The sequence below is a fragment of the Eubalaena glacialis genome, chromosome 14, assembly GCF_028564815.1.
Source record: "Eubalaena glacialis isolate mEubGla1 chromosome 14, mEubGla1.1.hap2.+ XY, whole genome shotgun sequence".
Taxonomy (NCBI): domain Eukaryota; kingdom Metazoa; phylum Chordata; class Mammalia; order Artiodactyla; family Balaenidae; genus Eubalaena; species Eubalaena glacialis.
This window is the reverse complement of record NC_083729.1, coordinates 68,363,350-68,379,429: the sequence shown is the minus strand read 5'-3', so window position 1 is coordinate 68,379,429 and position 16,080 is coordinate 68,363,350. Positions and strand designations below refer to the sequence as shown.

Below are 16,080 nucleotides of genomic sequence, written 5' to 3'. Positions count from 1 at the left end.
ATTTTTGTAAAAGTTTTTGTGTGGACATATGTTTTCATTTCTTTTGCATATATATGTAAAACTGGAATTGCTGGGTCATATGGTAAGTTTATGTTTAGCTTTTAAGAAAATGCCAAAGAGCAAGCCCCACAAACAGAAAGAAAGTTGAAGAATGAGGTCAGCATTCAAAAATGGGGTCAAATCTACAGCTGGGAAGGGGTGTATAGACAGGTAGAATTTAGATCCTGAGCCTTTAATAAGCACTACCTTCGTTCAGTGCTCTCTGTTTTTAGACTCTATATAAGAACACCTAGGGCTTCCCTGGTGGTGCAGTGGTTAAGAATCCGCCTGCCAAAGCATGGGACAGGGGTTCAAAGCCTGGTCAGGGAAAATCCCACATGCCATGCAGCGACTAAGCCCATGTGCCACAGCTACTGAGCCTGCATTCTAGAGCCCATGAGCCACAATTACTGAAGCCCACATGCCTAGAGCCCATGCTCCACAACAAGAGAAGCCACCGAAATGGGAAGCCCGCACACTGCAACCAAGAGCAGCCCCCAATAGCCGCAACTAGAGAAAGCCTGTGCACAGCAATAAAAAACCCAGTGCAGCCAAAAAAATTAATACATAAAATAAATAATTTCAAAAAATAAATAAAAATAAATTAAAAAAAAACACATATGCAGGTGGGAGGGACACTGTAAAGGTCATCTATGCTACATGTACAAGAACCCCGAGAGCACACCAATAGGTACCACATTTTTCACTGCTGTAGCCGATCATTCCCCCTGTACTACCACACTGTAGCACTCCCTTCCCTGATCTACTGCTATAGTCTCTGTGGAAGGTGTTTCAGAACTCTTGTTATGATAATGCCAATTTAACTGGCCTCACTTCTTTAATTTATACCAGGATTTAAGACCTTGTGGTCCGAGATCCTGTCCAGAGCAAGCAGGCTACGACTTTGTATGTTTATATATTTCATCAGAAAGGGCTCTACTCCCTCTCCTAGTTCATGGTATGAAGTGTTCTTAGCCTCTCAGGAAAGTGGGGAGAATTGAAAGGACTCTATATGAGAATGCTAGGCTTTGTAAAACATTTCATTTTTTAAAAATAAGACTCATTTTCTATTTGACTTATAACAATCCTATGAAATACAAAGAAAGCCAAGAATCAGTGACATGAAATGATCACCAGTAAGAATTACAACAGTCACCGCTTATCTAGTAGCATAGGGCACTGTCCATGATCCTTAAGAAGAGTTAGTAGAAATGCCTTGCCCATCTTGACCCTAAACACCAGCACAGCAATCATGTACCTTGAAAGGCCCATGATTGCTGTGCTGGTGTTTAGGGGGAGCATCTCACTTACCAGGGACTGACTTCTACCTTGATTCCTTTGTTGTGATGGAGACTTCCCTGGTGATGAAAAATTCCCTGGGATTGCAACCTCCAAGCCACACATTTTGTGTGACACAAACTCAAGAAATCCCCATGTCCTGCAGTAGCAGAAATATTCAGATACTTGAGAGTAACCCACCACTTAAACTTGGGGACATTTCAGTGACAGCTCCAGTCCAGAGTGCCAGTACTCTCCTGGCCCTGCCTCCAGCTCCAAGCCAGGGACAAATAGAGAGTAAGAACTTGGATGATATTAAAACCAAGCTTTCAAAGCCTCTGGATGCCTACCAGATCCCAACAGAAAACAAAGATCCTCCACTACTCCCTTTAGAAATCCCTGAGATCCACCAGCTGCTGGCCTGCACTGATCCCCTGAGCCAAGAGGAGCAGCCTGGTTCTGAAAATGCTGATCTGGGAAAGAACAGCCTGAGTCGTGAGGACCTAGGGAGACTTGAAAATGGGATTGAATGTAGCAGTGGTTTTGCAGACATTACTACACTGGCGGAGGATATTCACTTTCCCCAGCTCTTTAATTCTCTGAAAGATATGGATCAATCCCAAGGTCCCAACGTGATCAAAGCCAAAGATACCAGAGCCATTAAGGTGAATCAGGTGCAGGAAAAGCCAAGTGTCATAAAGGTTCCCTCTGATCAACCCAGGAAGAACAAACATAAAGCCTCTGAGCCTAACAGTGGTGCTCCCAAGGCCAAAATCCAGCCAAAGAATCCAGAGTGCCCGTGAGGGGGAGAAGTGGTTATATGCAATGCTGCAGTCAGTGACAGGGCTCCTGTGAACACGGCCAAGCACTCTAAAGGCAAACTTCAGAAAGCTGCATCCAGAAAGATCAGCAAAACTAAGAGCCATGGGCAGGAAAAGACCAAAAGGACCAGAGGAAGAAACAAGGCTGAAGAGAATAAGCAGTCAGGGAACAAAGTCAAGGCAGAAGAGAAGCCAACAATTCCCGAGACGAAGCGAAAGAAACACCAAATTGAGCTTCTCCAAGAGAGCTTTAAAAAGCCTCGAACCTCCCTAGGCGTGCGCATGCTGGAGTCTGTGAAGGTTTTTCATGCACTGGGGAAGAAGAATGATCAGAAAACTGGGCTCTCTTCCTGTCGGGTCTTGGGAAATTCAAGCAACCTGAAAGACCCCCGGCCACCCCCAGGTATCCAGTCATGGCAGCATACCCCACGTGAGGGTAAGAGTCCTGAGAAAACTCAAGTCAAAGCCCAGAAACCAGACAGCAGTGCTGAAACAGAGTGTCCATCTCCATCCCAGTATGAGCTGCCTCCTCCTGGGAAGGTCAAGTTGATACCTCTGACTTTTTCTGCCTGGGACAAGCCTCAGGCTCGACCTGCTCCTCGGAGGCCACAGTCTCTGGCCTCACATCAGCCTGCTGTGGCTTACTGTGCCCAGCCTGGTTCCACTAACTCAGCTCAACCTGCTGCAGTCAATTCATCCAGCCAGCTCTTGCCTCTCTGCCAGGTCCTGCCAAACCAGCTCAGCCAACTGTGACCAACCCAACCCAACCGGGTTTGAACAACCATACCCAGCCTAGTGTCCCTCAGTCTGCTGCTCCTAGGCCTTCACCCTACAAAACTTTATCTTGCACTTCTCTCCAGCGGGAGCCTGTTCCCCTTGCTGTGACTAAGCGCCAGTCCCCACCCAAGCTCCAAAACCAATTTCTACTCCAAGACTTCAGCAAGCAACGAATTCCATGGAGGGAACCCAATGTGCCTGAGCCAGTAATGTCAAAGCCCATCGAACAAGAGCAGAGGCCAGAGCGGGAGGCCATGAAGAGGCGGGCTCAACAAGAACGTGAGAATGCTGCCCAATACACCTCTTTGGGGAAACTGCAGTTTTTCATTGAGAGGGAAAAAGAAATGGAAATTGCTGACTACTACGGATATGTAAAGCAAGAGCTGCTAGGACTGTTGGTGCCACCTTGGGTACCAGCTGTTCTTCCATATATAGATAAGATAGGTATACATTTCTCCATTTACTTTTATATATATATATTTTTAAACATCTTTATTGAAGTATAATTGCTTTACAATGGTGTGTTAGCTTCTGCTTTATAACAAAGTGAATCAGTTATACATATACATATGTTCCCATATCTCTTCCCTCTTGGATCTCCCTCCCTCCCACCCTCCCTATCCCACCCCTCTAGGTGGTCACAAAGCACCGAGCTGATTCCCTGTGCTATGCGGCTGCTTCCCACTAGCTATCTATTTTACATTTGGTAGTGTATATATGTCCATGACACTCTCTCACCCTGTCACATCTCACCCCTCCCCCTCCCCATATCCTCAAGTCCATTCTCTAGTAGGTCTGTGTCTTTATTCCCGTCTTGCCACTAGGTTCTTCATGACCTTTTTTTTTTTTTCCTTATATTCCATATATATGTGTTAGCATACTGTATTTCTTTTTCTCTTTCTGACTTACTTCACTCTGTATGACAGACTCTAACTCCATCCACCTCATTACAAACACCTCCATTTCATTTCTTTTTATGGCTGAGTAATATTCCATTGTATATATGTGCCACATCTTCTTTATCCATTCATCCGATGATGGAAACCTTGGTTGCTTCCATGTCCTGGCTATTGTAAACAGAGGTGCAATGAATATTTTGGTACATGATTCTTTCTGAATTATGGTTTTCTCAGGGTATATGCCCAGTAGTGGGATTGCTGGGTCGTATGGTAGTTCTATTTTTAGTTTTTTAAGCAACCTCCATACTGTTCTCCATAGTGGCTGTATCAATTTACATTCCCACCAACAGTGCAAGAGTGTTCCCTTTTCTCCACACCCTCTCCAGCATTTATTGTTTCTAGATTTTTTGATGATGGCCATTGTGACCGGTGTGAGATGATATCTCATTGGAGTTTTGATTTGCATTTCTCTAATGATTAATGATGTTGAGCATTCTTTCATGTGTCTATTGGCAATCTGTATATCTTCTTTGGAGAAATGTCTATTTAGGTCTTCTGCCCATTTTTGGATTGGGTTGTTTGTTCTTTTGTTACTGAGCTGCATGAGCTGCTTGTAAATCTTGGAGATTAATCCTTTGTCAGTTGCTTCATTTGCAAATATTTTGTCCCATTCTGAGGGTTGTCTTTTGATCTTGTTTATGGTTTCCTTTGCTGTGCAAAAGCTTTTAAGTTTCATTAGGTCCCATTTGATTATTTGTGTTTTTATTTCCATTTCTCTAGGAGCTGGGTCAAAAAGGATCTTGCTGTGATTTATGTCATAGAGTGTTCTGCCTATGTTTTCCTCTAAGAGTTTGAGAGTGTCTGGCCTCACACTTAGGTCTTTAATCCATTTTGAGTTTATTTTTGTGTATGGTGTCAGGGAGTGTTCTAATTTCATACTTTTACATGTACCTGTCCAATTTTCCCAGCACCACTTATTGAAGAGGCTGTCTTTTCTCCACTGTATATGCTTGCCTCCTTTATTAAAGATAAGGTGACCATATGTGCGTGGGCTTATCTCTGGGCTTTCTATCCTGTTCCATTGATCTATATTTCTGTTTTTGTGCCAGTACCAAACTGTCTTGATTACTGTAGCTTTGTAATATAGTCTGAAGTCAGGGAGCCTGATTCCTCCAGCTCCATTTTTCGTTCTCAAGATTGCTTTGGCTATTCGGGGTCTTTTGTGTTTCCATACAAATTGTGAAATTTTTTGTTCTAGTTCTCTGAAAAATGCCAGTGGTAGTTTGATAGGGATTGCATTGAATCTGTAGATTGCTTTGGCTAGCAGAGTCATTTTCACAATGTTGATTCTTCCAATCCAAGAACATGGTATATCTCTCCATCTATTTGTATCATCTTTAATTTCTTTCATCAGTGTCCTATAATTTTCTGCATACAGGTCTTTTGTCTCCTTAGGTAGGTTTATTCCTAGATATTTTATTCTTTTTGTTGCAATGGTAAACGGGAGTGTTTTCTTAATTTCACTTTCAGATTTTTCATCATTAGTATACAGGAATGCAAGAGATTTCTGTGCATTAATTTTGTATCCTGCTACTTTACCAAATTCATTGATTAGCTCTAGTAGTTTTCTGGTAGCATCTTTTGGATTCTCTATGTATAGTATCATGTCATCTGCAAACAGTGACAGCTTTACTTCTTCTTTTCTGATTTGGATTACTTTTATTTATTTTTCTTTTCTAATTGCTGTGGCTAACACTTCCAAAACTATGTTGAATAATAGTGGTGACAGTGGGCAACCTTGTCTTGTTCCTGATCTTAGTGGAAATGGTTTCAGTTTTTCACCATTGAGGACAATGTTGGCTGTGGGTTTGTCATATATGACCTTTATTATGTTGAGGAAAGTTCCTTCTATGCCTACTTTTTGCAGGGCTTTTATCATAAATGGGTGTTGAATTTTGTCGAAAGCTTTCTCTGCATCTATTGAGATGATCATATGGTTTTTCTCCTTCAATTTGTTAATATGATGTATCACGTTGATTGATTTGCGTATATTGAAGAATCCTTGCATTCCTGGAATAAACCCCACTTGATCATGGTGTATAATCCTTTTAATGTGCTGTTGGATTCTGTTTGCTAGTATTTTGTTGAGGATTTTTGCATCTATGTTCATCAGTGATATTGGCCTGTAGTTTTCTTTCTTTGTGACATCTTTGTCTGGTTTGGTATCAGGGTGATGGTGGCCTCGTAGAATGAGTTGGGGAGTGTTCCTCCCTCTGCAATATTTTGGAAGAGTTTGAGAAGGATAGGTGTTAGCTCTTCTCTAAATGTTTGATAGAATTCGCCTGTGAAGCCATCTGGTCCTGGGCTTTTGTGTGTTGGAAGATTTTTAATCACAGTTTCAATTTCAGTGCTTGTGATTGGTCTGTTCATATTTTCTATTTCTTCCTGGTTCAGTCTTGGCAGGTTGTGCATTTCTAAGAATCTGTCCATTTCTTCCAGGTTGTCCATTTTATTGGCATAGAGTTGCTTGTAGTAATCTGTCATGATCGTTTGTATTTCTGCAGTGTCAGTGGTTACTTCTCCTTTTTCATTTCTAATTCTATTAATTTGAGTTTTCTCCCTTTTTCTCTTGATGAGTCTGGCTAATGGTTTATCAATTTTGTTTATCTTCTCAAAGAACCAGCTTTTAGTTTCATTGAGTTTTGCTATTGTTTCCTTCATTTCTTTTTCATTTATTTCTGATCTGATCTTTATGATTTCTTTCCTTCTGCTAGCTTTGGGTTTTTTTTGTTCTTCTTTCTCTAATTGCTTTAGGTGCAAGGTTAGGTTGTTTATTCGAGATGTTTCTTGTTTCTTGAGGTAAGCTTGTATTGCTATAAACTTCCCTCTTAGAACTGCTTTTGCTGTATCCCATAGGTTTTGGATCATCGTGTCTCCATTGTCATTTGTTTCTAGGTATTTTTTGATTTACCCTTTGATTTCTTCAGTGATCACTTCGTTATTAAGTAGTGTATTGTGTAACCTCCATGTGTTTGTATTTTTTACAGATCTTTTCCTGTAATTGATATCTAGTCTCATAGCGTTGTGGTCGGAAAAGATACTTGATACGATTTCAATTTTCTTAAATTTACCAAGGCTTGATTTGTGACCCAAGATATGATCTATCCTGGAGAATGTTCCATGAGCACTTGAGAAAAATGTGTATTCTGTTGTTTTTGGGTGGAATGTCCTATAAATATCAATTAAGTCCATCTTGTTTAATGTATCATTTAAAGGTTGTGTTTCCTTATTTATTTTCATTTTGGATGATCTGTCCATTGGTGAAAGTGGGGTGTTAAAGTCCCCTACTATGATTGTGTTACTGTCGATTTCCCCTTTTATGGCTGTTAGTATTTGCCTTATGTATTGAGGTGCTCCTATGTTGGGTGCATAAATATTTACAATTGTTATACCTTCCTGTTGGATCGATCCCTTGATCATTATATAGTGTCCTTCTTTGTCTCTTGTAATAGTCTTTATTTTAAAGTTTATTTTGTCTGATATGAGAATTGTTACTCCAGCTTTCTTTTGATTTCCATTTGCATGGAATATCTTTTTCCATCCCCTCACTTTCAGTCTGTATGTGTCTCTAGGTCTGAAGTGGGTCTCTTGTAGACAGCATATATATGGGTCTTGTTTTTGTATCCATTCAGCCAGTCTGTGTCTTTTGGTGGGAGCATTTAATCCATTTACATTTAAGGTAATTATCGATATGTATGTTCCTATTCCCATTTTCTTAAATGTTTTGGGTTTGTTATTGTTGGTGTTTTCCTTCTCTTGTGTTTCTTGCCTAGAGAAGTTCCTTTAGCATTTGTTGTAAAGCTGGTTTGGTGGTGCTGAACTCTCTCAGCTTTTGCTTGTCTGTAAAGGTTTTAATTTCTCCATCAAATCTGAATGAGATCCTTGCTGGGTAGAGTAATCTTGGTTGTAGGTTTTTCTCCTTCATCACTTTAAGTATATCCTGCCACTCCCTTCTGGCTTGCAGAGTTTCTGCTGAAAGATCAGCTGTTAACCTTATGGGGATGCCCTTGTGTGTTATTTGTTGTTTTTCCCTTGCTGCTTTTAATATGTTTTCTTTATATTTAATTTTTGATAGTTTGATTAATATGTGTCTTGGTGTGTTTCTCCTTGGATTTATCCTGTATGGGACTCTCCGTGCTTCCAGGACTTGATTAACTATTTCCTTTCCCATATTAGGGAAGTTTTCAACTATAATCTCTTCAAATATTTTCTCAGTCCTTTTCTTTTTCTCTTCTTCTTCTGGGACCCCTATAATTCGAATGTTGGTGCATTTAATGTTGTCCCAGAAGTCTCTGAGACTGTCCTCAGTTCTTTTCATTCTTTTTTCTTTATTCTGCTCTGCAGTAGTTATTTCCACCATTTAATCTTCCAGGTCACTTATCCGTTCTTCTGCCTCAGTTATTCTGCTATTGATCCCATCTAGAGTATTTTTAATTTCATTTATTGTGTTTTTCATCATGGCTTTGTTCTCTTTAGTTCTTCTACGTCCTTGTTAAATGTTTCTTGCATTTTGTCTATTCTATTTCCAAGATTTTGGATCATCCTTACTATCATTATTCTGAATTCTTTTTCAGGTAGACTACCTATTTCCTCTTCATTTGTTAGGTCTGGTGTGTTTTGACCCTGCTCCTTCATCTGCTGTGTGTTTTTCTGTCTTCTCATTTTGCTTATCTTACTGTGTTTGAGGTCTCCTTTTCACAGGCTGCAGGTTCGTAGTTCCTGTTGTTTTTGGTATCTGTCCCCAGTGGCTAAGGTTGGTTCAGTGGGTTGTGTAGGTTTCCTGGTGGAGGGAACTAGTGCCTGTGTTCTGGTGGATGAGGCTGGATGTTGTCTTTCTGGTAAGCTCGTCCACGTCTGGTGGTGTGTTTTGGGGTGTCTGTGGCCTTATTATGATTTTAGGCAGCCTCTCTGTTAATGGATGGGGCTGTGTTCCTGTCTTGCTAGTTGTTTGGCATAGGGTGTCCAGCACTGTAGCTTGCTGGTCGTTGAGTGAAGCTGGGTCTTGATGTTGAGATGGAGATCTCTGAGAGATTTTCACCGTTTGGTATTACGTGGAGCTGGGAGGTCTCTTGTGGACCAGTGTCCTGAAGTTGGCTCTCCCACCTCAGAGGCACAGCCCTGATGCCTGGCTGGAGCACCAAGAGCCTTTCATCCACACGGCTCAGAATAAAAGGGAGAAAAAATGGAAAGAAAGAAAAAAAGAGGATAAAATAAAATAAAATAAAGCAATTATAATAAAAAATAAGAAAAAAATTATTAAGAATAAATTTATTAAGAAAAAAATTTTTTTTAATTTTTAAAAATAGATTTATTAATTTTTTATACTAAAAACAAGAAAAAAATTATTAAGAAAAAATTTATTAAGAAAAAAATTTTTTTAATTTTTTAAAAATAGTAAATAAGGAAAAAATTATTAAGAAAACATTTATTAGGGAAAAAAAATTTTTTTAAGCCAAAAAAAAAAAAAAAAAAAAAACGGACGGACCTAACCCTAGGACTAACAGTGAGAGCAAAGCTATACAGACAAAATCTCACCCAGAAGTATACACATATACACTCACAAAAAAAGGAAAAGGGGAAAAGTTAATATATCCTGCTCCCAAAGTCCACCTCCTAAATTTGGGATGATTCGTTGTCTATTCAGGTATTCAACAGATGCAGGCACATCAAGTTGTTTGTGGAGCTTTAATCCGCTGCTTCTGAGGCTGCTGGGAGAGATTTCCCTTTCTCTTCTTTGTTCGTACAGCTCCCGGGGTTCAGCTTTGGATTTGGACCCGCCTCTGCATGTAGGTCCCCTGAGGGCGTCTGTTCCCCGCCCAGAGAAAACGGGGTTAAAGGAGCAGCTGATCCGGGGGCTCTGGTTCAGTCAGGCCGGGGGGAGGGAGCGGTACGGAGGAGGCGGGGCGAGCCTGCGGCGGCAGAAGCCGGCGTGACGTTACAGCAGCCCGAGGCGCGCCGTGCGCTCTCCTGGGGAAGTTGTCCCCAGATTACGGGAGCCTGGCCGTGGCGGGCTGCACAGGCTCCAGGGAGGGGTGGTGTGGAGAATAACCTGTACTCGCCCACAGGCTTTTTGGTGGCGGCAGCAGCAGCCTTAACATCTCATGCCCATCTCTGGGGTCCGCGCTGATAGCCGCGGCTCGCGCCCGTCTCTGGAGTTCGTTTAAGTGGCGCTCTGAATCCCCTCTCCTTGCACGCCGCGAAACAAAGAGGCAAGAAAAAGTCTCCTGCCTCTTCGGCAGCTGCAGACTTTTTCTCGGGCACCCTCCCGGCTAGCTGTGGTGCGCTAGCCCCTTCAGGCTGTGTTCACGCAGCCAACCCCAGTCCTCTCCCTGGGATCCGACCGAAGCCCGCGCCTCAGCTCCCAGCCCCCGCCCGCCCCGGCGGGTGAGCAGACAAGCCTCTCGGGCTGGTGAGTGCTGCTCGGCGCCGAGCCTCTGTGCGGGAATCTCTCCGTTTTTCCCTCTGCGTCCCTGTTGCTGTGGGATCCGCGCTGATACCCGCGGCTCGCGCCCGTCTCTGGAGCTCGTTTAGGCGGCGCTCTGAATCCCCTCTCCTTGCGTGCCGCGAAACAAAGAGGCAAGAAAAAGTCTCTTGCCTCTTCGGCAGCTGCAGTCTTTTTCCCGGACTCCCTCCCGGCTAGCACCGAAGCCCGAGCCCCAGCTCCCAGCCCCCGCCCGCCCCGGCGGCTGAGCAGACAAGCCTCTCGGGCTGGTGAGTACTGGTCGGCACCGCTCCTCTGTGCGGGAATCTCTCCGCTTTGCCCTCCGCACCACTGTGGCTGCGCTCTCCTCCGTGGCTCTGAAGCTTACCCCCTCTGCCACCCGCAGTCTCTGCCCACGAAGGGGCTTCCTAGTGTGTGGAAACCTTTCCTCCTTCACAGCTCCCTCCCACTGGTGCAGGTCCCGTCCCTATTCTTTTGTCTCTGTTATTTCTTTTTTCTTTTGCCCTACCCAAGTTCGTGGGGAATTTTCTTGCCTTTTGGGAGGTCTGACGTCTTCTGCCAGCGTTCAGTGGGTGTTCTGTAGGAGCAGTTCCACGTGTAGATGTATTTCTCATGTATCTGTGGGGAGGAAGGTGATCTCCGCGTCTTACTCTTCTGCCATCTTGCCCCTCCCTTTGATATATTTTAAAACAATAAAACTGAATAAATAAATGTAATAGAATTAATAGATGAGTAATCAACCTTTTGAATTTTGAGATGCTGCTAACTGTAGCGTGTTTTTTTTTTTTTTTTTTTTGATGGGGTTGGAATCAAAGTCTGCATGAGAAAGGAAGGACTGAAAGTTGGATGGGAGAATGTAGGAAAGGGGTAAAAACTGAGGAAAGAGGAAGGAACTTGGCCCAGGGCTAGGAAGGCCAAAAGAGATTTATGGATTTATGAAAGGAAGCAGGAGTGAGGATGAAATGGCAGAAGTAAAAAGCAGGGTCAGAGGTCTGGGTTGAAAGAACAAAATTTGAGTAGAGTTGAAGATGACATTAGATGAGTCTAGGTTTACTAGGAGAAATAGAAAAAGTCTTTTGGGGTGGTTGGCCTTAAGTCTCACAACCACCAGACAGGTATTTAAGAAAACAAGAGGTTCAGGACACATCTCTGAAAGGTTTGAGTTGCCTTATTCAGGTGTGATTATAGTGGGGGAATAGGGAAATGTACCAGAGAAGTGGCTAGGGCTCACAGTTATCCTAGGGGCAGCTGACGACAGGGGCAGAGCCAAGGGAACTGCTGCATCAGGAGGCCCACGAACAAATCAGGGACATAATCTGTCACTTCCCTACCAGGAAGGAAGCCAGGTATATTACTATAACCAAGGCACAGTGGGGTCTTTACTGTATGGAGAACTTGGCTCCCGCCTGCAATTCTATGGCTCTATGTCATACACAGGAAGTAAGGCCTCTGTGCAACCAGAAATTGTAATGGGACTAAAGGAGATTCAGCCCCCAAATATCCTACCACCAGCTTCCACCTCTGGAATCTACTACCCTGTGTCTGCACAACCCATCACAGAAACAAGTTTCAAAGTAAGTACAAACAGCAAGAAAGTTGAAGAATGAGGTCAGCATTCAAAAATGGGGTCAAATCTACAGCTGGGAAGTGGTGTATAGACAGGTAGAATTTAGATCCTGAGCCTTTAATAAGCACTACCTTCACTCAGTGCTCTCTGTTTTTAGACTCTCTGTAAGAACACCTAGGGCTTCCCTGGTGGCGCAGTGGTTAAGAATCCGCCTGCCAAGGCAGGGGACATGGGCTCGAGCCCTGGTCTGGGAAGATCCCACATGCCGTGGAGCGACTAAGCCCATGTGCCACAACTACTGAGCCTGCATTCTAGAGCCCATGAGCCACAACTACCGAAGCCCACGCGCCTAGAGCCCATGCTCCGCAAAGAGAAGCCACCAAAATGAGAAGCCCGCACACCGCAACCAAGAGTACCCCCGCTAGCCGCAACTAGAGAATGCCTGTGCACAGCAATGAAGACCCAGTGCAGCCAAAAAAATAAATAAATAAGTTCACAAGATAAATAAATAAAAATAAATTAAAAAAAAAAAAGAACACCTAATGCAGGTGGGAAGGTGGGAGGGACACTGTAAAGGTCATCTATGCCACATTTAAAAGAAACCCGAGAGCATACCAGTAGGTACCACATTTTTCACTGCTGTAGCCGATCATTCCCCTTGTACTACCACACTGTATCACTTCCTTCCCTGATCTACTGCTATAGTCTCTTTGGAAGGTGTTTCAGAACTCTTGTTATGATAGTGCCAGTTTAACTGTCCTCACTTCCTTAATTTATACCAGGATTTACGACCTTGTGGTCCGAGATCCTGTCCAGAGCAAGCAGACTAAGACTCTGTCTTTGTTTATGTATTTCATCAGGAAGGGCTCTACTCCCTCTCCTAGTTCATGGTGTGCAGTGTTCTTAGCCTCTCAGGAAAGTGGGGAGAATTGAAAGGGCTCTATATGAGAATGCTAGGCTTTGTAAAACATTTCATTTTTTAAAAATAAGACTCATTTTGTATTTGACTTATAACAATCCTATGAAATACAAAGAAAGCCAAGAATCAGTGACATGAAATGATCACCAGTAAGAATTACAACAGTCACCGCTTATCTCGTAGCATAGGGCACTGTCCATGATCCTTAAGAAGAGTTACTAGAAATGCCTTGCCCACCTTGCCCCTAAACACCAACACAGCAATCGTGTACCTTGAACGGTACATGATTGCTGTGCTGGTGTTTAGCGGGAGCATCTCACTTACCAGGGACTGACTTCTACCTTGCTTCCTTTGTAGTGATGGAGACTCCCCTGGTGATGAAAAATTCCCTGGGACTGCAACCTCCAAGCCACACATTTTGTGTGACACAAACTCAAGAAATCCCCAAGTCCTGTAGTAGCAGAAATATTCAGATACTTGAGAGTAACCCACCACCTGATCTTGGAGACATTCCAGTGACAGCTCCAGTCCAGAGTGCCAGTACTCTCCTGGCCCTGCCTCCAGCTCCAAGCCAGGGACAAATAGAGAGTAAGAACTTGGATGATATTAAAACCAAGCTTTCAAAGCCTCTGGATGCCTACCAGATCCCAACAGAAAACAAAGATCCTCCACTACTCCCTTTAGAAATCCCTGAGATCCACCAGCTGCTGGCCTGCACTGATCCCCTGAGCCAAGAGGAGCAGCCTGGTTCTGAAAATGCTGATCTGGGAAAGAACAGCCTGAGTCGTGAGGACCTAGGGAGACTTGAAAATGGGATTGAATGTAGCAGTGGTTTTGCAGACATTACTACACTGGCGGAGGATATTCACTTTCCCCAGCTCTTTAATTCTTTGAAAGATATGGATCAATCCCAAGGTCCCAACGTGATCAAAGCCAAAGATACCAGAGCCATTAAGGTGAATCAGGTGCAGGAAAAGCCAAGTGTCATAAAGGTTCCCTCTGATCAACCCAGGAAGAACAAACATAAAGCCTCTGAGCCTAACAGTGGTGCTCCCAAGGCCAAAATCCAGCCAAAGAATCCAGAGTGCCCGTGAGGGGGAGAAGTGGTTATATGCAATGCTGCAGTCAGTGACAGGGCTCCTGTGAACACGGCCAAGCACTCTAAAGGCAAACCTCAGAAAGCTGCATCCAGAAAGATCAGCAAAACTAAGAGCCATGGGCAGGAAAAGACCAAAAGGACCAGAGGAAGAAACAAGGCTGAAGAGAATAAGCAGTCAGGGAACAAAGTCAAGGCAGAAGAGAAGCCAACAATTCCCGAGACGAAGCGAAAGAAACACCAAATTGAGCTTCTCCAAGAGAGCTTTAAAAAGCCTCGAACCTCCCTAGTCGTGCGCATGCTGGAGTCTGTGAAGGTTTTTCATGCACTGGGGAAGAAGAATGATCAGAAAACTGGGCTCTCTTCCTGTCGGGTCTTGGGAAATTCAAGCAACCCGAAAGACCCCCAGCCACCCCCAGCTATCCAGCCACGGCGGCATACCCCACGTGAGGGTAAGAGTCCTGAGAAAACTCAAGTCGAAGCCCAGAAACCAGAGAGCAGTGCTGAAACAGAGTGTCCATCTCCATCCCAGTATGAGCTGCCTCCTCCTGGGAAGGTCAAGTTGATACCTCTGACTTTTTCTGCCTGGGACAAGCCTCAAGCTCGACCTGCTCCTCGGAGGCCACAGTCTCTGGCCTCACATCAGCCTGCTGTGGCTTACTGTGCCCAGCCTGGTTCCACTAACTCAGCTCAACCTGCTGCAGTCAATTCATCCAGCCAGCTCTTGCCTCTCTGCCAGGTCCTGCCAAACCAGCTCAGCCAACTGTGACCAACCCAACCCAACCGAGTTTGAACAACCATACCCAGCCTAGTGTCCCTCAGTCTGCTGCTCCTAGGCCTTCACCCTACAAAACTTTATCTTGCACTTCCCTCCAGCAGGAGCCCGTTCCCCCTGCTGTGACTAAGCGCCAGTCCCCACCCAAGCTCCAAAACCAATTTCTACTCCAAGACTTCAGCAAGCAACGAATTCCATGGAGGGAACCCAATGTGCCTGAGCCAGTAATGTCAAAGCCCATCGAACAAGAGCAGAGGCCAGAGCGGGAGGCCATGAAGAGGCGGGCTCAACAAGAACGTGAGAATGCTGCCCAATACACCTCTTTGGGGAAACTGCAGTTTTTCATTGAGAGGGAAAAAGAAATGGAAATTGCTGACTACTACGGATATGTAAAGCAAGAGCTGCTAGGACTGTTGGTGCCACCTTGGGTACCAGCTGTTCTTCCATATATAGATAAGATAGGTATAAATTTCTCCATTTATTTTGATATATTTTAAAACAATAAAACTAAATAAATAAATGTAATAGAATTAATAGATGAGTAATCAACCTTTTGAATTTTGAGATGCTGCTAACTGTAGCGTGTTTTTTTTTTTTGATGGGGTTGGAATCAAAGTCTGCATGAGAAAGGAAGGACTGAAAGTTGGATGGGAGAATGTAGGAAAGGGGTAAAAACTGAGGAAAGAGGAAGGAACTTGGCCCAGGGCTAGGAAGGCCAAAAGAGATTTATGGATTTATGAAAGGAAGCAGGAGTGAGGATGAAATGGCAGAAGTAAAAAGCAGGGTCAGAGGTCTGGGTTGAAAGAACAAAATTTGAGTAGAGTTGAAGATGACAGAAGATGAGTCTAGGTTTACTAGGAGAAATAGAAAAAGTCTCTTGGGGAGGTTGGCCTTAAGTCTCACAACCACCAGATAGGTATTTAAGAAAACAAGAGGTTCAGGACACATCTCTGAAAGGTTTGAGTTGCCTTATTCAGGTGTGATTATAGTGGGGGAATAGGGAAATGTACCGGAGAAGTGGCTAGGGCTCACAGTTATCCTAGGGGCAGCTGACGACAGGGGCAGAGCCAAGGGAACTGCTGCATCTGGAGGCCCACGAATAGGGCCTGGTATGTAAATTACGATGTACTCAAACACCTAAGCATGAGGGGAGCCAATGCACTATTCAGTTAACCCTGGCAACGACAGGCAAGGCCAGTATTCCTGTGCCACTTCACTTACAGAGGTGCAGGAAAGGGCTGAGGTGACATCCCATGTGGAGGTACAAGGACTCAATTTGAGGCCCAAATGCCTCTGAAGTCCTCAGTATTTGCAGATGCCCATCGGCGGCCAACCTGGCTTTCAGAGCACAGCACCCTGAGGTTACTGGTGGACGAGATCAAACTTCTGGAGGGGCCTAAATATTAA

The 16,080-nt window shown here is 44.0% G+C and overlaps 1 protein-coding gene across 1 annotated transcript; it reads left to right on the top strand.

The window, feature by feature from the left end:
- The first annotated feature begins 1,385 nt into the window (after positions 1-1,385).
- Positions 1,386-16,080, top strand: LOC133104999 (uncharacterized protein C2orf78-like). The gene is given in 6 exon segments (XM_061210897.1): positions 1,386-2,835; positions 2,838-3,286; positions 11,624-11,894; positions 13,160-14,611; positions 14,614-15,062; positions 15,973-16,080. Coding segments are annotated over 6 exon segments (4,179 nt in total).